At 36.6% G+C, this 22,853-nt stretch overlaps 1 protein-coding gene across 3 annotated transcripts; it reads left to right on the forward strand.

The window, feature by feature from the left end:
• Window positions 1-674: 674 nt before the first annotated feature.
• Window positions 675-21,533, forward strand: LOC117402947 (zinc finger CCCH domain-containing protein 6). Of its 3 annotated transcripts, none has more exons than XM_034004662.2 (12): window positions 675-1,296; window positions 6,678-6,861; window positions 7,315-7,437; window positions 9,104-9,338; window positions 11,856-11,989; window positions 12,172-12,300; window positions 12,398-12,512; window positions 12,869-12,978; window positions 13,940-14,178; window positions 15,109-15,629; window positions 15,807-16,031; window positions 16,436-21,533. In XM_034004662.2, exons 1-12 carry the CDS (start codon window positions 1,211-1,213, stop codon window positions 17,851-17,853), a joined length of 3,519 nt encoding a protein of 1,172 aa, XP_033860553.1. In that variant the 5' UTR covers window positions 675-1,210; the 3' UTR covers window positions 17,854-21,533. The 3 variants fall into 3 exon arrangements, with proteins under 3 accessions (XP_033860553.1, XP_058879783.1, XP_058879784.1); XM_059023800.1 differs by lacking the exon at window positions 675-1,296 and adding an exon at window positions 1,368-2,965; XM_059023801.1 differs by lacking the exons at window positions 675-1,296; window positions 6,678-6,861; window positions 7,315-7,437; window positions 9,104-9,338 and adding an exon at window positions 10,975-11,090.
• Window positions 21,534-22,853: the final 1,320 nt, after the last annotated feature.

Below are 22,853 nucleotides of genomic sequence, written 5' to 3' on the forward strand. Positions count from 1 at the left end.
GAAGTTTCCATGGGGGCTTTTTGCCCCTGCGTGTGGGTAAAAGGCCCCTTTCTCATAAATGTTATTTCTGTTTTTTTTTGTGCATTTATGCTATCACTAGAGACTCTTGCTTATACTCAGCTATGGAGGTTGCATATAAGTTTATTTAGACCATAAAAAGGGGAGAAATGTACATTACTTTATATGACAAATATGGAATTTTCCTTAAGGAAACCTCTAATTCCCAAATGCAGTGAATCAGTCATTTTGTTCTCATTCCATAGGTTACACTGGCCTCTACTGTCCCAAATTAGATATTGCAACCGGTCCTTTTCAAAAACACAACATAAATAACTTAATAAACAGTTAAAAACAGTAACATGTGCCTTAAAACAAAAAAAAAAAACAATCGAATTTAAAATAGTGACTTTATTTCTCATGACAACAATACTAATTCAAGTAACAAAATGAAACCAAATAAATAAACAATTAACAACAATTATGCTTAATAATATTGCACTGTAAGCATTAAAATATATTCAGAACTGCTACGCAACTAAAATAAAACTTCTGAACTTACTAACCAGTCACAGACTACTTTCTCCACGTCAATAACATAAATCAGTGTGTTTTTTTTTATTTTTACATATTACTCCGCCTTCATGACGCAACGATAATTTTCTTGGGGACTTCATGCACTACTCTACCAACCTTGATTGACGAATCACGCCCCTTAGTTTAATCGGCAGACCGTTTAACCAATGGAAGAAGCATTCTCTGGAAATGTCCAGTCCAGACAAGGAATTGCTGGAGTTTGTTCGATTCGATACGATTGGCGTACTTGGTGGAAGAATACGTACGCTGTTGTTTGGTCAAGCGCCGCCATTTTGTGAATGGGTTGTTGTGGGCGCCATGTTTATGTGAAGGAATATAAACCTCCGAAAATAATTCCTTGTTATTTCACCCTCCGTCTCCAAAAATTCACCAAGAAAAGTCAGCCGACGGGACACTGACAAAGCGGGGGTATCATACAAACTGTGTTACAGTTTTATAACATCGTCAGTGATTGTTAGACTGGAAAAGTCTGTGTTACTGTCTCTAAAGTAACCGTGAGTTTTACAAACTAATACTGTAATCCTTCATCATCTCTCACAGTCCAACGTCTCCTTTTGAGTGTCTGAATTCAACTCACTCGTGTTTCGGGAACAGTGCAGTTTCGTATCTAACCATCATGGCTTTTACAAGCCTTTTCTCCAGTCCCCCAAACCCAGTTCTTGACAAAAACATGACAGGCTCTGAACTTGCAAGGGACGAAAGGTCGAGTAACATTCTTATGTATCTAAACCATTCTTCTAATGTATCAAATATTTTCGTGTTAAAAAATAGTAAATGCTTGTAATTTTTTCGGTCTCGGTTTATTATCAAAGCTATGGTACGGTATGTTCAATCAAAAAAGGATAACTTGGTAATGCTGAAGTCAGGCCTTCCTGTCCTTGTAGTATTAGTTGGATTTTGCATGCATTTTTGTAAATGCTAGATTAATTCCGTTACATAAATTAGCACTTGTCATGGTAAGTTTTGTTTCACTCATGTCAACCTGAATAGTTTAAGTGGTGGTGTTTTTCTCCTATTGCAATAATATTTTTTTGTTACATGAAAGACAACCATTGCGGTGTTTCTTGTTTTAACGGACTTCAGATAACTACGCGCAGCATTTTTTTTTTAATGTAAATTACGTCCTGACGTCTTATCTACCCCTAAATAGCCATGCGCACAAAGAACCAGTTTCTAAACAATTTGGTATCACGCAGTGTGCAGATCTGGCTGTACATTAGTCTGGTGAGCTTCTGTGGTTCAATAATGTTTTCGTCATTCCATTTAGCCCGTTATTATTATTATTTTTTTGTTTCTCCATGAACCCCTTCATTAGACATGTGCCATTTGTCAGTGATATGTTTGTTTTACACTGTTTAGGTTATGTAGTCGTCGTAGTCCCAGTTCACACTTATATTAATTCGGTATAAAATACGATCATTTAAAAACATTTTTTTTTGTGATTATCTCTTTACAGAACTCATAATTAAATATGGATTCATCTGTGAAACAGATGTTCATAACTACACTGCTGCATGAAGTAAACATTACATTGTACAATCAGGGCTGTATTTTAGTGTTTCACAGTTAGCTTCAGCCCCAGGTAGTGGGTTTTGATGACCAATGTATTACAAAAAATACTTTTAGGTATTCAGCTTTATGAACAGTAGCCAGTAGTAAACCATTATGTTTATTATTTTAATATAAAAGTATTCTTGGTTTCACTGACCCTGATTAGCAATAGTTTTGAACTGCCTTTCCTAAGGTAACATTAGATAGTCAAAAAAGCTGTGAAACCAGACCATAATGTGAACACCATGTTTTATTTGTTATGTATTCGTTACATGCATCACTGTAAGACACGTTTTTCTAGTACTATAATGCTTAAAACCACAAAATTACAGCGTTTCCAAGCTACCAAGTTACACCAGCACAGCTGTTTTATATTCCCACCCTTGGTGCTGGTTGCATTATGAATGAGAGCATGATAATAAAATACTAAATTACCTGGCCTATGTAGTCTTGAGGAGTAATTGATGAAAAGTCTAATTTCTGCAAGATATAAAACTACTGTACATCCTCAGGGAATTGTGTTGGTTACAATTCTGAATGGAAGGAACATGTTACACATACAAAAAAACATTTAGCAGTCTTTATCTTGCAGAGCTGTGGAATAGGGCAAAGTCAGGGGTCGGTGAACTGCAAACCAAAAGTTAGGGTGAAGTCTACATTGTCCTGCCTATATATCATTTAAAAAAATAAATGTTTTCACAATTTGTTGTTTGGTGTTAGATACAGATATTGTCATAGTTTTATTAGCTGTTTTATTTATTCCAGACTTGAATCGTGATTTGGTGTACTGCTCTGGAAAAGTTGCTGATATTTACAGCATGTATGTGACAAATGCTTTTTCTTGAAATGTGTTACTGGTACTCTATTGGTATAAATGTGGTGTCAGTAGTTTCTCACCCTTATTTGTATTTTAGCAAATATCTATCTTTGCCCTGGGGAGAGATCCCTTGCTCCAACACACAATATTGGATCCATTATTGTAATCCACCAATTCTGGCCCCAAATCATTTTAGGTGTAAGGATCACATGCATAAAAGGTTAACTCATTTCCCTCTCCCCTATTTTGACAACTGGCTAAGTAGAGGAATAGCTTTGGATAGTGTTAATTGTGGACTAATTGAATAAAGCAGCAGAATTAAAATGGTAATTATTTTCAGATTAATACTGTTTTGCTTTAAATTAAGAAAGTGCATTTCAAGTGCAATCATATTGCCAGTGTAAGCTCAGTCCGTCCCCCTAAGTAATACAGACCCAGCATATCAAAGATAGAAAGGACACAATGAATAAATATTGGACTAGATACCCCTGCCATACACACACCCAGTTCACAAGAGGGCGCTTCCTCTTAGGGATATGTCTGAGAAAAACAAGTCCCTGGTAGTTTCACTGTTTAAACATCTGAATTTGCTTCTGCTATAATCATTTATAACCCTCTGTACTGTGTTTACAATCTACCCTCAAAAGCCAACATTTTCTGTGCAATACAAGCAAATGGTGCCAGACTGATCTTTAAATGTGTGTTTGGTACAATAAATTAAATGGTGAGTAAGTAAACAGCTGTTCTCCATATGAATATACTTGGCATTACAAGGTTAAAGCAAACAAAAAAAATGTCCTATAACATCCAGAGCCCCATTAAATGTTTAATTAAGCATAGTATTTTACAGATGTTTAATTAGACTATGATCAAGTAACACAAAAATATTATTAATAATTACATTTAATGGGGGAAAGGGAGCTTTGGATTGATCTATACTTTTTTGCATAGTGAGTTACATGTGCTATCTTTAAAAAGACATTCAGTTACTTGCAGCTCATGGGACTCTATTATTAATTTCTTAGCAGACGCCCTTATCCAGGGCGACTTACAATTGTTACAAGATATCAAATTATTTTTTTTATATACAATTACCCATTTATGCAGTTGGGTTTTTACTGGAGCAATTTAGGTAAATTACCTTGCTCAAGGGTACAGCAACAGTGTCCCCCAGCTGGAATTGAACCCATGACCTTCTGGTTAAGAGTCCAGAGCCCTAACCACTACTCCACACTGCTGTATTGTTACCAGATCATAAGTAAGTGCTCAAAGACAGTCTGCTATATTTGTTTTAGGTAATGTACTGTTGCTAATCTGTTTTTACTATAATGCCTGTTGTCGCTTCAGTGGTTCAGCATGTGTATATCCCAGAAAGAGTAAGGAAATATTGATGTGCTCGTTACCATATTGCAAAGCCAAACAGTTTTCAATCCCTGTCTTCAGCTCTGTGTATTAAATGTAAATAGCAGGGTACCAAAGTAGCTTCCTGTAATGCTAAACTTGCTTTGTGATGTTGTCCAGTTGTTAAATGCCCATTTGTATTTGTTTATTAAATAGGAAGGACATGAGTTGCAGGCAAAGAAAACATGTGCTCCATTGAAGATGTTGACAACTTATTTTTAATTATATAAGACAGGTTTAAGTGTCAATTTCACCCTGTGAATGGCACATTATGATGTCCCTGAAATGAATGGCAGTATGCCAACACTTTGTTGCCCAAGTCAAATTCTTGAATGACATCCTCCAGAAGGAAATCAGAGTAGTTAGGCCTAATTCTTTGGTATACACTATCTCAACAATGTATGCATCATTTTTAAATTGTTTATAATTGTTTAAAATTGTACTGCAGAGCCATCAATATAATATGATCATGCACTGTTCTAGTCTTGTCCAGTCCAGGATTCCAACTAACAATATCATTAACAACAGTCGTAAGCTAGCCTACATTATGTGAGTTTGATGTAATGAAATGAACTACGGGCTTGTTAAACTCCTAATTGCTTTAATTCCTAACAGGTGCCAATAGAGGGGGATTGTGTAGGTTATTAGTATCCATTTCCTGTTTTTGGCAGCTTGCCTAAAGCAGATTTTTTTCTGTTCAGGTAATTGATTGTCAGATTTTTCTGACCTACAGTAGCTCTCCTAATACTGACAACCTGCCTTCAAAGATTCCCAGGGAAATGTTCCTCAGTGTGTCTGTTTATTTATTTTAAATGAAATAAATACAATAACCACAAACTGTCTAACATGTTGAACAATGTGCCGCCACACTTTCAACTCATCTGTTTGATTAATCTTTGCATGCAAATACACGCAGAGTGGTGTGAATGTACTTAAGTCATGGTGACTTATTATTTGGTGGTACTGACACATGGTTTGCTTAAGACGGGAAGTGGTTGCCTAAAAATTATATTTGTTAAAATAATTTGTTACATTGAGTTATTCCACGTTAAACATGCTGTGGAGTATAAGAGTAAATACTGTATGAAGTTTTTAGTACAGGGTACACGGTGGCACAGTGGTTTAATACACTGTTCAATGTCAGGATATTTTTTTGTTTTTAATGTAGATAACAAATGACCTTCATCTAACTTTTCTCCTTCTGGATTACTATGTTAATTACAGCAGGATCCATTTTATTAACCCTTTACAGCATGCATTGCTGCATAGACTAAAGAACCCTGATTTGTGTAATGATGTTGCTAGCAAATTGGGGCCATTGGATTTGTTTACTCTAATTAGACAATTCACAATACAGTTTACAAGCCAATCAATAATATGTACCAGTACCTTTTAAAAAAACTTAATGTACTGTTTTTTTATTTCAGCAGTATATTGCAGGAAAATCTTATATGATGTTCCATGCACTCCTGTTTCAGATTACCCTTTTATACACTATTCACCAAACCTATATAATTCATACAACAGGTGTTTTAAACAGTTTTTTCACTATAATCTTGTTTTCTACATGTGTTGATAGCAATTGATTTAGGTCGTCTGAATACTGTAGTGGTAAAGTTTTTTGTATTAAAGCTCTAATGAGATCTCACATTGATCTGGGGGAAAAATGGCTAAGTTTACTTTGGAGTTCATTTATGCTTCTTAATTTATTTTCAGTTTCCCAAGTTTTGTTTAACACCATGCAAGTCAACTAGCACACCCTTATTTAGTTTGACCCATAAACTGCATTATTAAAAAAAGCAAGACACTATCAATTAGTTCCCCTTTCAATTAATATTGTACCAACTGTATTCTGCACATGATGGAGGTCCCGGTATACTAGAGGTGCTTCCATCAGAGCTTTTTTATTTTGCAAAGGATAGAGAATAAGATTAATGAAAATCAGTAGTTTTGTCACATATTATGGGTACAAGTAGTTCATGTTACTTTAAATTGTTATTATACCTGCCAAAGCATATTTTTTAACCTTGCTTGTAGTGTGGTAATAGTTGTCATGGTGCATCCTTTATCTGATTTCTAAGCTGCATTAATTTGTCGTTTTTTAAATTCTAATTTAAAAACTAATTTATTTACTATCAAGGACTTGACTGGCCTGACTTTATAGAAAATATTGTAATAGAGGCAATGTATTTGATTGTAGTTAAAAAAAAAAGAAAACAATTAAATGATCTCTTTTTAAAGGGGTAACACTAATAAGAATAAAGTCAATGCCCTTAAGCTTTTTAAATCTATTTGTGGTCTGTTTTCATAACAGGGAAGATGGTGAGCTTGAAGATGGAGAAATAGATGATGAAGGAATTGGAATTGAAGATGAGGGGAAAGAATCGAAAGAAGAAGATAAAGACAAAGATGAGAAGCCTCACAGAAAGTCCAGAAAGAAACACAGAAAAGATAGGGGCAAGAGAAAAGCCAAGAAAAGGAGACGGGACAGGCACAAAGTGAGTGACTACTACATTACTGAATGAGAGTTTCAGAAATTAAGTAGGTATCTACATTAATTAGGTTTTAATATCAAGTTAAAGTACTCAAATGCTCTTTACTCAAGACAAACAGTGACATTTATTTTTACTGTAGCCATTTTTAATCTGCTGTAACTTCCATCAGTGTTCATTCCTGGTTGCTGTCAGCACAATCCTCCTGTATGCTTCCAGTGTTCCATCACAAAATGGCATCTTTTTTATCATCATTCCTTGGCAGCTGCCAACTGCCAAATGCCATTGACACCTCTGTATCAACTGTAATGTGGTGTAGAAGCGGTAGATATTAGGGAAGGCAAAACTTCAATTACAGTAGAGAGGGGTAAAAAAAAACTTTATATGCAATGTTTCTTATTCTATAGAATTTAAGATTGTTATTGAAATGTGGACTAAATGTTTGTTTGTTTTTCCCAGCATCATTCCCCCTCAAGTGGTGATAGTTCAGACTACAGCTATGAATCTGATTTTGAACATTCTGAACGACAGCATAAAAAACCCTGTCCTGCATTTAGAGATTATGACATTCCATCCACACAGGTAAATAGAGCCTTTATAAAAATCTACTTATCATGTAAACCTATTCATCACAGTGTGAGATATCATCTTAGATAGTTTCAAAATTGTTTTACATTACAGATGAAGAAATGTGTTAAAGTGGGCGTCATTTACTGGACAAGAACTAATCTGAATCATAATTTTTCTTAGCACATCTGCCAACAATCACAGGTGTGGCCTTTCCCTATTTAGGTAATTGAGTGCTAATTGGGAAATGGCCACCTGTATAAAAAGGGAGAGAAAACCAGTTGTTTGGTGGTGGTGTTTAGGAGAAGAGAAGCCAGTGAAGGCATTGCTCAGCCTAAGACTAGGGGTAGATGTACTAAAATGGGCCAGTTGCAGTGCAAACATACCGCAGTTTGCATTTTCGTTATGACAATTCGCAAAGTGCACATTTTGTCGTATGTACTAAGAAAAAAATATGTTAATAAAGAGAGCCGCAATATCCTCATTTAAATATTATTTAAATATATTTCATTTTACCTATTTTAATACTGTTATATATATATAAAAAAATAAAGGCAGTTTAATCCCATCAGATTCTATAGTGGGGCCCCAACCTTCACCCCCAAAAACTTTTCAAAATCATACAGTAGCCCCTCGCCAAACCGGACATGTTTGTCCGACATAAGGATTATTGTTTAAAAACAATACAATACAATCACACACACATACATTTACAGTTCTCAATGTATTTTAAATATAAATCATTGCGCTGAAATAACACTAATGTGTTTTGGATAGGCTACACATTACATTATGTAAAAATACAAATCTGTACAGTAGGCCTGTACAGTACAGTACAGTACAGCAGTAAAACCAAATGAATACCTAACACATTTTTTTTGTACTTTAGCCTACTGGTAACACAAAATAAATCATGCCGCTGCATTGTACACATTGGTGTACAATGTGAATAAAATATTATTTTAAATTGAAACTAAATGATTTTAGTTTTTTTTTTAAATTTTATTTCAATTATTATTATTTTTAATTTGGTCTACATAGTAGCCTAGACAATTAACACACAATAGGTCATGGTCCTATACAGATGCTCAGAATGAGCTGGAGGAGTTAGTGGCACACGTGTGCAATTGCCTGCAGCTTTAGTACAGCTCATTACAATATTTTTGATCCCTCATTTGCACTGTCTCCACCCTGTTTTTGTGAATTTCAGCAGGAACGCCCAGAATTACGTATTCATTTAAGGCTAACGCGCAAATAAGAACTGAGGCTGCAAAGCATTCGTTAAAATGATGTTAACAGTGTTGCGTTTGTTTAGTACATTTCACGCTACACTTCCGACTGGTTTGCAACGATTGCGACAGACGCAACACTTTAGTGCATCTACCCCTAAAACTTTAGTTTAAACATGTTAGATTGTCTGAAAGGCTACAATAGACACACAGCTAAGTTTTACAGTATGTGTATAATCAAGCAAACAAAAAATATTGTTTGGCCTTCCACAGCCATCACATAACCCATAGATACTTATTCTAATTATAAGAAATGAGAATGTCCTAATGAGCTGTAATTTGATGCTGAACTGTTCGTCAAGCTTGACCTCTGTTTTCTTATGCCCTAACGTGCAATCCAAACTACCTAAAAACCATCCCCAATTAAAAGACATGTTTTTGAATATTTTCAGCATGGCCAATCCAGTGGAGATTACATGAAGCCTCAAAAGCCAGCACTCAATAAAAATAACGAGTTTGATACATTCAGTGACTACAGTGAAGAGAAGTATGATTATGGAGAGGATGATGATTTTGCTGATGAGCTGAACCAGTACAGACATGCTAAAGAAACCACAGCACCTGGACCTGACAAAGTGCCACCAATGGGACAGATGAAAAAGCAAAACATGAAGGGTGTACAAAAAGGTAAGATTATAAAAAAAAAGTTACCATCGTCTGTTAATAATTTAAGACAGATTTACTGAATACATTTTTATATAAAACATATTTTATTCTCTATCTTATCTGTCATACTAGGAATGCAAGGTGAAATGCGAGCTATGGCTTGTTTTTCTTGTGAAATGTATATTGTAGTAAATGCTTCTTGCTTTGATGTGAAAAATCAAATGTGAAAAATGTGTTACTAATCAGACTGACAGAAACGATTGCTTCTCTTGAAAGACAACTTCATACACTATGAAGCATTTACTCAAATTAGCAGTTCCTTGAAAACAGTTTTAGTCAATGCAATAATACATGTTTGATCCTGGACTCAGAAGGTGAGGCTTCTAGTGATGCTGTGTTACATTTTATAAATCCTTCTCAAAATCATGGTGTGAAAACATGTGATCCAGAGGAACAGGTCAGTCCCACTCATCCCTAAGTAGACCATACTCAATAATAACACAACACAACAATTATTATACATCCAAGTAATATCAATAAAAACACACATGTACATACAATAAACAAATATAGTAAAATATATTTATATTTAAATTAACTAAAACAAGTTCACCTCAAACTCAGATGACGCTGAACAGCTGAACAATGGGTCCCAGACAAAACAGTGGTACAGTGGGAAAAATAAACCCCCAAATTCTTCTCGCTTTGCCACAAACATGATTGGCATGTTGTGACTAGAGCAAGTTATCAGATACCCAAACCCCCAGGATCTTATAATGAGTGACAAAGACATCACTGGAGCTGGTTTCCTGGATTTGGAGATAATCATACATTTAGTTTTGGAAATATTTGGTTCAAATAATTAATTCCAAACCAATCATAGATAAGATTGATATCATGTTGAAAAGCTAATGAGTCTGTTTCTTTGTAATTGTTTTGTATAACGTAGTGTACTTTGAAAATATAATAATATTGATACATTCTGAAAAAATGTATAGTTACCAAATCATTAACATACAAATTAAACAACAAAGGGCCCAAAACAGACCCTTGAGGAACACTAGATATCACTTGTAACTTAGAAGAAAGTTGTCCCTGGACAGCAACACTTTGCCAATGCCCCACGAGGTAAGAAGAAAACCAACCCAAAATGCTTTCACCAAAATATAGTGTAAACTTTCACTGCTATGCCGATGAAACACAGCTCTACATCTCTGTAAAACCTGATGAAATCCTGGCTGTATCAGCCTTAGCTGAATGCTTTACTGATGTGAAGAGGTGAATGTTCCAAATTCTTTTTCAGTTAAACTCTGATCAGACAGAGGTTCTGTTATTAGGTTCTCAGCAGCACCTAGAAGCAACACAATCTCTAAATATAGATACAGGCAATTTGACCACAAACATAAAACCGAAAATGAAAAATCTAGGGATCTTACTTGACTCTGATTTATCTTTTGAGTTGCATATTCGCAGTGTCACCAAAGTGTCCTTTTACCATTTGCGAAACATTGCTAAAAGTAGGTCATTTCTGTTTTTGTTTGATGCTGAGAAACTAATTCATGCTTTTATGTCTTCTCGATTTGACTATTGCAATGGTCTATTCGCTGGGCTTTTGGATCACGCCATGAATCACCTTCATCTTATACAGAATGCAGCTGCTAGGCTTCTTAGCAGAACGAAAAAAAGAGACCATATAACACCTGTGCTGGCTTCACTGCACTGGCTCCCAGTGAAGTTTAAAGTTGATTTTAAAATGTTACTTCTGACTTAAAGGTATGGCACCAGATTATATAAAGGAACTTCTAGTCACATATATACCTTCTCGTGATTTAAGATCACCTGATGCAGGCCTTCTGTGCTTCCCACAAGTGTACACAAAAAGGAAGGGAGAGAGAGCTTTTAGTCGCTGTGCTCCCAGATTGTGGAATGCACTGCCACCTCATATCAGAAGTGCTGTCAGTTGATGACTTTAAGTCAACATTAAAAATGTACTTTTTTAGATTTGCTTTTTAAAACTGAATTTTAAACTGTGTTTCTCTTTAATCTCTTTACAAATGTATTTATTTAGCTCTTCAGGTTTTACAGAGATGTAATAAATACATTTGTATAGAGATTAAAGAGAAACACATTTTTCTGATTTTCTTCTGTTTTGTCCTGTACAGCACTTTGATATACTTTTTGAATGATTGATTGATTGATGTGCTATATTGTTGCATTACATTGACCTCTGACCGAATATGGCTGCCGTTTTTTGAGACAGTACAATCTGAGTTACTGTTAGTTCATGATAAACCGCTGTATTCTTTGATTGGCTTGACTTCCTGGAGTTCTGCCACATTGTTTAAAACATTCCCCTTTCATTATGGCCCCGGGGATATTTATTTTCTTTTCCTCTCTGTCTATGCTCTGTAAATATCATAGTACATGTGATGTTTTTTTTTTTTTTTTTTTTTTTTTTTTTAAAAACATACTTTCAGTATTTCAGATAGTATGGGAATTGTGTATTTACAATTACAATTTCACGTTTGAACATTTCAGGTGCTGGACAGAAAGGGAAAGGTCGAGGTGTGGGTCGTGGACGTGGCATGCAGAAAAACAAGAAACAAAAAGGAAAAAACTGGGGAAGGGGACGAGGGAGAGGTGCAGATCAAGGCCAAGATGGTTTTAAAGAGGTGAGGAAATTAGAATGTATATTTGATTTTTTTAGGCAAATTTACTAATTTTTTACAACTATAATCGGAATTCTCAGACTTTTGTGAAAAAGTTGATGCTTAGGTCTGTGGTCTATCTTAAGTATGAAATACAATTTTAGCTGCAAAACAAACCTTAGTGTGGTAACTCTTTATTTGCACAGGATGGAAAAGGCCCAGTAAATGCCCAGAAAAAGCGTCCAATTATGAGTCAAGAGTTCATCAACCAACATACGGTTCAACACAATGGAAGATATATTTGCAAGTATTTTCTGGAGGGTCGCTGTATTAAGGTATGTTTTATTTTATGTAAGTAAGTAATTCAAGTTCATAAATAGAAATCAAATCTGAGCAATATGCTGAAGTTAAGTTTTACATTGTTTTTTGCAGGGGGACCAGTGTAAATTTGAACATGATCTAGTTGTACCTGAGAAGAAGAAGGAGATGTGCAAGTTCTACATTCAGGGTTTCTGCAGTAAAGGGGAGAACTGCATTTATATGCACAATATCCTTTGAATCACTTTTCTACATCGGGTTTCTGTGAGAAAATGAATACACAACTTTTCTGTGGATTTATACCAGGGCATTTAACAGATACTTCCCTGCAACTATTACTCCGTTTCCTAGTTAGTTTATGTACATGGTAACAGTGAATATCTGTCTGTCTGTTAGGTAAATATGTGTCAGATTTTGGAAGGATACCCTACGCAAGCCCCACAGTGTTGAAATCCTCTAAAATCAGACATGGTACTGTTAGTATGTCAGAACAACAAATAATTGTTATAACCTTTGTATTTATTTATTTTATAATAGTGTGGACACTATCAAATAATTCTTACTTTCCTTAACCCGCATATTTACATGAATATCCATGCAAGTTCTTTCACACAGGGGCAAAATGCTACCAAGGAGATAACTGCAAGTTTTCCCATGAACCCCTTACAGATGTTACAAGAGAGCTCCTGGAAAAGGTTAGTTGGCCAGCACTTGTATCATTCAGGCCAACAAACATGAAAAAGCATAAACATCAAATGTAACACAAATAGTCAGATTGTAACATTTGTTCGAGTCTAGATCAAATACAATGAATGTGTTGTCAAAATATATACTGAACATCAAAAGAAACTTATCACTTATATTTGGATAAAATTCACTAGATGTGATCGAAAAATGACAAACTCTGTTTTAGAGCAGATGCAGTGACTTTGTATTGTGCTTAACTAACAATTGACGTCACAAAGATGCTGCAAAATGCTTTGTCGATCTTGGGCAGGTGTTGTGACTCTTGGTCTCCCAGTTCGTGGCCTGTCATTGACAGTGTGTGTCTGGTTATACCATCTTGCCAATTGAAATTGCTAGCTGTGAGCACCCAAGACAGTGAGCCACAGTATGCTGCCCTAATCCAGCCTCCAACATGCCGATTTCACGAAGGCGCTGCTCTCTTGACAGACGTGGCATATGTTTTTTTTTTCTGTAATTTTCCTTATTGCTTTTATTCAAGCTTGCAGTTCAACAGCTGAAATCACTCCATATCCAGTGTCCAATCATTTGTCTCACTAATTAGGTGATTAAGTGCATATACTTCAGTCATAGTTTCTCAAGCGTGTCATGATCAAGGATGAATGATCGAGTGATTAGAAAGAAACCCAAAACATTTAGTCAATGTCCATCATTTATATACCTTTTTTTTTAAATAAATGTATAATAGTGATAAGTTTCTTTTGATGCTTGGTATAGTTTGTTTAAGAAAACAAATTTTACATTTGAGGATTCTGGGTATTAGTTCAATAATACATTTACAGTCCAGTCAATGTAAAAAATAGATAGCGTGTGCTATTCATGCCTATGTATGTTCACATAACTGTATGCTTTGTGAACCACTGCCTTCGTAATACCTTTGTCAACAAGTTCCTTGTTTTTGCTGCATTGTAGGTTTTAAATACTGAGGAAGAAACAATGAATGAAGATAAAATGGAGCTTGAAGACCTGCGGAAGCAGGGAATAGCTCCCCTTCCAAAACCACCCCCAGGAGTAGGACTTCTGCCAACCCCTGGGCCTGTTGGTGGTCCACAGGAAGGCAGTCCTTGTCAAGGGGGGCAGAAGAAAATCCCTTCACTGTTTGAAATTGTTGTACAGCCAACTGTGGATTTGGCACAAAAAATAGGACTCAGGTATTTTTGCTGTCTTGCAGTAATTATTTTTTTTAAATGCTCGTTTTTATTTAGAAAGAATGCTGCTAAGGACGGTTTCCACAACACTAACAAGGTTGTTGGCAGTTTATTGTGTTGATCACTTGTTGTGGGACAAAAGGTCACAGCATTTAGTCTAGTTTATAAATATCCTGGAAAACAATCTCCCAGTGTTGCCACTGCTGGAGCTACTGCAAGTCCTTCAAATTTAGATGTTTTTTTAGGTCTTACATGCTACAGAGTTCATAACCCCTTTCACAATGGCACTTCTACCTGGGTCCAGGTCTGGGTTCTGGCTACTCGGGTCACAATCCTGCATAGTGTGAAACCACATACCTGGGTCGTACCTAGATTAACCCGGGTCCCAGCGACCCACCTCAGGATGTGGGTCGACACGCTTTGACCCGGGTTGATCGAAACAAAATGCATGACAGCCGTTCGTAAGCCGACAAAATAACAAAAAGCCACGCCTGCGTGAAGGTTTCACTTCCACAAGGAATGTTTTTGTTTGTTCTGTTTAGCCATATTTATGTTGCTTGAGAAACACCATGAGCCATATTGCAGCCGGAATGAAGAAACATTTGATCTAATCAACATTTGGGCAGACGGTTCAATCCCGTGAAGCTTGGATTGAAGCGCCTGTAACAAGCTGCTTTCATATTGTTTACTTGCGTCTGTCACCCAGTTCAACCCTGCTTTACCAAAAGCAGCGTGAAATCACGTAGGCGACCCGCATGACACCAGGTCCTGACCCGGGTAGAGCATGCCAGTGTGAAAGGGGCTTATGGCACTTTATAGACAAGAGCATGGGAATTGAGCAAAAGTAGTTAATTACCGCAAATCTAACAGAGGATAATGTCTATTGTCTAATATCGTCTTCATAATATATATATATTTGTATTATTCCTTTAGGCCCAACTTTTATAACAGTTCATCACCACCAGGCCCACAGTTCCATGGAAATGCTCCACCTCCTGAGCAGATGTTTGTTGGAGGACAAGATGATGTGCCACCTGGACCCAATGGACCGCCAGTCCCTCCAGGATCTCCAGGGTCTTTTGGACAGCCCCATCACAGTGGTCCACCAGGAGTATATTGTCCACCAATGCCTCAAATTCCGTCTGGTCAATCCATGCCATGTGGTTTTCCGGTGCCACATAATCTTCCACCAATGCATTCACAGTCAACAGGTGCACCTTTAGTACAACCAGCATTCTCTGGACTTCAAGGGAATGCACATGGAAACAGACTGAGAGAAAATCCCCAGCAAACATTGCTCCCAGCACCAGGTCTAGCCTATCAGCAGATGCCAGCAGACCAGCAGATACAACAGAACATTCCCTATCAAGCAATGCAAAATCCTGCAGATTTCTTTAACAACTATTATTCAAATCAAGCTGTACACAGTTTGGAGCCAACAGAAGTCACAGAAGGTAAGCATGTCTTAACTCAAATCAAATCATATAAAATGTTATAGGATTTTTGGGTTGATTGTCCATAAATAGCCACCAATTGAATATCATTTGGATACAACAGGACACAAGTGTGCGTCATGTAAATTTCACAGATAAAAAGCTAATACTACATTTTATTGAATCTTTTTTACACAGAGGAAGCATGTACTATGGACAAACTGACTTACAGCTCAATGCAAGACTCTCAACAGAGTGGCACTGAATCAGACAGCAGTAGCAGCCAGAAACCTGCAGTTCATGTCCCGGACTTCCTTCCTGCCATGCAAAAGGCTCTGTTCCTCAGACTAAGTCAAAAACAGCATGGGGATGAGCACCATAAAAAAGAAAACCGAGCTCAGGAAATGGTCAGAAAAGAAAAAGGTAAGCAAACTAACCATAATGGTTATTATTATTATTATTTATCCAAGGTGACTTACTGAGACTAGGGTGTGTGAACTATGCATCAGCTGCAGAGTCACTTACAAATACATCTCACCCGAAAGATGGAGCACAAGGAGGTTAAGTGACTTGCTCAGGGTCACACAATGAGTCAGTGGCTGAGGTGGGATTTGAACCGGGGACCTCCTGGTTACAAGCCCGTTTCTTTAACCACTGGACCGCACAGCCTCCAAATGGTTATGTTATCCATTTGGACAACTGAATAGGGTGATTGTTTGATAAAGCATTGTAATAATATTACTTGCATATTTAATATATATTCTATGAAATTTTAGTCCAAACAGCCATAATAATGTTACTAAGCTATATGTTTTTGTTTCTTTCAGATGAAACAGTGAATTGGTATTCCAGTGATGATGAGGAAGATGGCAGTAGTGTGACAGCTATCCTTAAAACACTTAAAAAACAAAGCGAGATTCTTAAAAATCAGCAACAGTCAGCGACAACACAGCAGAATATTTGTGACCCACGACTTCAGAAGGAAAAGAATGCCCCCTCTGATCCACGGATGAAGTGTGACCCGAGGCACGGTGCTTCGAGAGAGACGAGAAAGTCCACAGACTCTGCCTCCTCAGACCCAAGGCTTGTCCGAGACCCTAGAAAGATAAAGCCTCAAGGCAGTCCAAGGCATCACTCTCACGTCAAGCAGCCAGTAGGAGATGATGATGAAGATGGTGAAAGAGAACTTAGAGAAAAGGCTGCAAATATTCCACTGGAACCCCTACCCGGTGTTGCTCTGAGGGATCCTAGATGCCAGCTAAAACAGTTCAGTCACATAAAAGTGGACATTATCCTTTCTAAACCAGCATTTGCAAAGCATGTTGTATGGGCCTCTGAAGATCTAATACCTCTTCCCTTACCCAAACAAGAACATTCAATCAACTTGCCTCTTCCTCCACTTATTGCAGAAGCAAGGCTGAACAAATGCCATGATGTTTTAAATGACAGTAATCAGAATGTGATGGCCTTAGACTCCCGTAGGGCAAAGGATATAAAAACTGGGCATATAAACAAACCCCCAGACACAAAGGCTTCTCCTGATAAACCAATGGATCCTCGACTCCACAAGGCACTTGATCCTAGGCTCCACAGATCCTCTAGCATGGACTCGCAGCATTGTGCCACAAAGGATTCTCATCTTGGATCAACTGATCCATGCATTTCCAGGGGAAATGTTGGATTATTGCAGAGTTCAGGGGCTGCTCCTGCTAAATTAGAACAGGATAAACTACCCCCATATGCTCCTAAATTGTCATCCACTGGTGGGGGACTTGGGAGCCCAACTACGCTGCTGGGTGGAATCAGCTTGTATGATCCACGAAACCAAAATCAGTTGTCTTCAAAGGAAGAGGAAGAGCATCCTAAAAAATTAACCATGACAAAACATCCCAGTAAAGAAGAACATGTACAGTCATCCCTATTGCCAGTGTCCAATGTGGTATCGGCTCCAGATAGCATGAGTGTGGACTGTTCTTTGGATGCTCCTGCAGATAAATATAATAGTTATAACAAGCATCAACCAGCACCAAAGGCAGCAAACTCTCCTTCTGCTTCCGCTGTACACAATCTGCCCATCGCAGCTTTAGCTGGGTTAATACGACCTCCATATACTGACCCGAGACAAACTAAGCAAACTGGACAAGCAAGTCAGCTGCAGGAAAGTGATTTGAATGGACAGCCAGATGACAAACCTCTGAAAGACATGTTCAAGACTTTTGACCCGACAGCATCTCCTTTTTGTTAATAAGCACTCTGAAAAAAAGTGTAAATGCAGTACGTCAAACTGTGTAGCTTTCGGCTCCCATATTACTTAGCTTGATATTTATTTATTTTTATTGGAAACACCTGTTTCTAATAATACACACTGCGGTTTTGACTTTATCTGTTTGATACTATATGTCACTAGCTCCAGAGCTGCACAGAAAACATTTTAAATCTACATGAATAGTCTAAGGACTCTATGTACTAGTATTACTTACGTGTTTGTAAATACTGTGAATTCGTAGCCTCGATCCTTCGTATGATTTTTTGCGATCGATGTACTAAACAGCTCTTTTTTGTGAACAACTACTGTAATATCACCAATCAGCATAGATGACCGCTCATTATACAGGAGCGATCAGAATTTGCATCTCACTATAAATATATTCGCAATGCCGAAAGTCAAGATTCAGAACTTCTTTCTGGCAAAGATAAATGAGTGGAATAGTGAACAGAAAGAAGTAGTAGCAAATCTAATAGGATGGAGCTCTGGCTTCTGCAGACTCCGACCTTGATGCAACTATGGCACCGGCCAAAAAGAAAAGGAAAACACATTTCCACAAAGACGAAATTGACCTGTTAGTGAAATGGAAAAATCAGGAAATATTATTTAACACTTCGCAGGGCCAAAAAACATTAAGAAACAAAACATGGAAAAAAATAACTAACAAAATTAATTCACTGGGCACTAAGTGACAGACACTAAATGGCATGACCTTAGGAGGATTACAAAAAAAACCCCCAAAAAAACAGGACAAACTGAATGTGATGTGTTTAATGAAGCATAGACCCTGGGCAAAGCAAAAACAAACCAAAACATTGATCTAAAAGAAAGGGTCCCCAAAAACAGAAAGCATAAATGAAACTAAGCTTGTTTCTATATATGGAAGTTTACCATGGTAAATGTGCACGGTAATTCTACAGTTTACCATGTTTGTACTCGTCTGTACCCTAACCATGCTTCATTATGCTTTCAGTGCTTTAATTTAACAGTATCGCAGAAAACATTTGTTTGAGTATATTTTAGTTGTGTAAAGGAAAAAAGTGCAGTACATAGAGTACGTAAGTAAATACTTTTCGTCGTATTTCAGTTGTCTGTGCACCACATAATTAATTACTGAGAAGAAAATATTTCAGTTTGTGTTTAATTAAATAACCTGCAATGATTTGTTTCCGTGTTTCCCTTCCATTATTAATGTGAAGTTTAAAATAAAGCACCTTAAAATGTAAAAGAAAGCAAAACACAACATATTTATTGTTATTTAATATAGACTATTAATTAATTTTTGTTGGTTTATTTTATATTTTATGGTGGTTTATTTTAAAGTAACTAAAAGCCAGTTTAAACAGGTTTCACATGTGAATAGCTGGTTGAATCTGTGCCAGCGAGAGGCATGCGTAATATTACAGGCACAAACCGAAGTCGTAAATCAGGAAAAAATGATAATACTTTCAAGGGTAAGTGCGAAACTTTGATATTGTAATGAGACTCGTACATTTGCATACGAAAGTAGTTTGAAGGGATGAAATTAAGTTACAGGAGTGAAAATTACTTTAATACATATTGGGTAGGTCTACGAAGTCACAAAAACCTACGAAAAGTCAAGATACGAAAGAAAAGTCAATGATACATAGAGTCCTATATGTGTAAATTCACACAGCTGTATAGTGTATGTGATGGATCCAGTAAAGTTTATTTTGTCAGTAACTGTATCAAAGATAAATGTATGCTAATGAAGTATTATGTTTTTAAATAATCATTTTCTTGTTAAAAAGAATAATCTAAAAATATGAACTGCCACTTTTATATAACTGTACAGTATTTAGTAAATATGTAGGCATACTGCCATATAGTCTCCCCGTATAGGAACACCTCCTAAGAGAACATTTTGCCTAAGAGAACACCCTTGTGATGAAACTGATTTTTTCCATTGTAAGTGCTCTGCGTAAAGGACCAGGAACTTTGCTTAAAATAACCCTTTGGGCACTGCTAGCGATTAATTCACAACTGATACAGTACTGTGACTTGTCACCGCGAGAGTGTCTTGATGCACACTGATTGGTTTATTAAATCTTTCCGGAACTGCCGTCATATCATTGCGTTGTTTGTATTCTGATTTCCACGAGTTCATCTCATCGCTACAAAATGGCATGTAAACAAACAGCGAATCGTGCTGTTGTTTATTTTTGCTACAAAAAGTTGGAAATTATTCGAGTTCCTGAAAAAAAACTGAATAAAAACCTGAGCAATTTGGTGTTTTCCGTTCTGGTGAGTTGCTTCACCATTCTGTTAAATAATTTTGTGCATGTCTTGAATATTGCTCCTGTATAGGTATTCATAATTAATCAAGAGCTGCTGCTGCATTTTTTTTACATGTGTAGGGGTGCTGTGTTAATTTAGTTTGACAGTTAGTTTATTAACGTTAGTTTGTCTGTTTTTTATTATAATTTATTGACATACACTTGCCTATTGCTTTTCTCTTATTCTATTAATTTCATATGTTGATGCATGTGCATCATGACAAGTAATAAATATTTATTTATTTATTGATTCATATTGTGTCCGGTGGTCAACTCCGTCTTAAAGAACACTTCGGCTAAGAGAACATTTCACTTGCTTCCCGAGGGGTGTTCTCTTAGCCGGAGACTACTGTATAACATACCAGTAATCATGTTAAACAATAACATTCAAGTTGATATGTATTTATGTTCTCTGCAGTTACAAACCTACCCCACACTAGTACTGTTTGACCACCCCCCCCAAGCATTTACTGCCCATGACCATGAAGAATGTTACAGGAACAGTCGAGGAAATAAAATACAAAGAATTTTTTTTTTCCCCATCCGTTCTTGGAGGAACTTTGTGTATATTTTGCTATCCGTGTAGGGCACTCTTACTGTATGAAGTTGTTGAGGCACAGTGTTTATTGCTTTTTTTGTAATATAAATGCTGCACTTGTCATCAACTTGTTGCGAGTAAATTTATTTGAAATCTAAAATGATTTCCAAATTGGTGTGTAACTATGTTGTAAATTTTATCAGCACATTCTTTAAAATAAACTAGCTTTACAAAGGGCATGAATTATATTAATATTACACATTAATATCAGAAATGACACTCTTTCATCTACTGATGAACAAAAACGGATGTTGCATTTTTCATTTCAAGTTAGGTAATAATAAACACAGATTAATGTTAATAGCTTTTTTTAGCAACCTTTGTAAATGGGTCTTATCCTATATACCAGAGGTTGCCAAACCTGTGGCTCCCAGTGAAATGCTGGGTGACGCACATGTTGCAGCTCAAATGATCTGATGAAATAATAATAAGCAAAAATAAAAAGAGAAAAAGTAGAAATAAACACAACAAGTTTATTATTTGTGTTCTCTGTATTTATTCGTGTTTATTATTGTTTCTTCTCTCCCCTTCTCTCTTTTCAGTTTCTTTGAGTCTGCATGTTCACTGCAAGGACATTTCGTCACTTGATGACCTTCGACACCTTGCGCTGGCGCATGCGTATTTTGATCACCTCGACTGAAAGCTGGATGTGCAGTTGAAAGTGAAGGTCATAATTTTGAATTTGCTTGTTCGTTTTGTGGAGACAATGGCATTTATCAAACCATCCACTAGTAATAAACGAAAGTATGAGGCTTAAGCCAGAATGGGAGTTAGAGTTTGCTTTCACTGAAAACTGGTAAACCTGTTTCTCATCTGCAACAAATTGCTTACACTAGTCTGTACAAGGCGAGCAACCTCAAACGTCATTATGAAACAAATCAAAACACATTTTCATCTGAATATCCTCCTGGATCAGCGTTGATGAGAAACAAGCCGGCCTCTTTAAAAGCACGCCCCAGCAGTCAGCAGATGCTGCTTTTGGCATTCAGTAAAGAAGCTGATGTAACGACTCAAGTGAGTTTTGTATGGCATGGATAGGGCTCTTCGTTTTCGGTTTTTGGTTACGTGATTCCCCTCTAAAGCCATTGAGCCGACTCAGTTTCTTAATTAAACTCTTGGAAAAGTGTTGATTGTGAACCAAGAACACTTTAGTTTTTTCTCTCGTAACTTGAATGAGACTATGATTCTGTTTCATTAATAATGTAAAAGATAGTTCATATAGCAATGATTCTGCGCTTTAATGAAGACCGTCCAAAAAGTAAAAAAAAAAGTCTAATTCTTACACACTGTATATCACAAAATGACATGAAGATCAAAAAAAAGTCCAAAGCAGAAATATATGTAATCTTATTCCCACTCACATGTGCAAAACAAAAAAGTGAATCAAGTGGTAAAACGCAAACGTTTCAGCAGCCCCCGCTGCTATGATCAGTGCATAGGCATTGAATATCGCTCGTGCCAAATGTCACCTTATTCAGATGAATGAATCTTTTTTAATAAACATTGGAGTGGTGGCGCTAGACTAGAGAATGCATGTATATTGCAGGTCTAAAATTAATATTATATTTACATATCTTACATCTCATCATGAGCAGGTACTGTTACCACTTTTAAAATAAATACATTGCATTTGTCATCCACAAAGCTCTCAAAAGCATCTAATACACGCAGCAGTCATACCAAAAAAAAACAAAAAAACCAAGCATTCAGATCTTCAAGGGAGAGCTTGCCAAAAAGAATCCTTACAAAAATGTCTTTATGTGGTGCTTTTAGTGAAATCAGGGCAGTTATTGTATTTTGCTTCATAATAACTGAATATCTTTTATTTAAAGTACATTATACATACAGTATAAACAGAAATAATGGAAAAACACCAGTGTTACATTTAAAGTTTAATACACTGTAGATCTACAGTACAATAAAAATTACACAAACTGTAATGTTCTTCCTTGTTCTTGTGTATTTTGCTGCCATCAAGAGATAACTACTGTAATACACAGAGTAAGTGCAAGATTACATTATAATGTTCGAGAGAACTAAAAAAGTGTTTAAAACAATGCTAGCATTTAAAATTTCCTGCTCAC

The sequence above is a fragment of the Acipenser ruthenus genome, chromosome 5 (assembly GCF_902713425.1).
Source record: "Acipenser ruthenus chromosome 5, fAciRut3.2 maternal haplotype, whole genome shotgun sequence".
In the NCBI taxonomy this organism is placed as follows: Eukaryota; Metazoa; Chordata; class Actinopteri; order Acipenseriformes; family Acipenseridae; genus Acipenser; species Acipenser ruthenus.

Bases quoted from the DNA above. Each gene is read 5' to 3' on its own strand.
- LOC117402947 (XM_034004662.2), top strand. From the start codon at position 1,211: ATGGCTTTTACAAGCCTTTTCTCCAGTCCCCCAAACCCAGTTCTTGAC. The intron at 9,339-11,855 runs GTAAGATTATAA...TGAACATTTCAG, and splicing joins CATGAAGGGTGTACAAAAAG to GTGCTGGACAGAAAGGGAAA. The intron at 12,513-12,868 runs ATATCCTTTGAA...CCGCATATTTAC, and splicing joins GAACTGCATTTATATGCACA to ATGAATATCCATGCAAGTTC.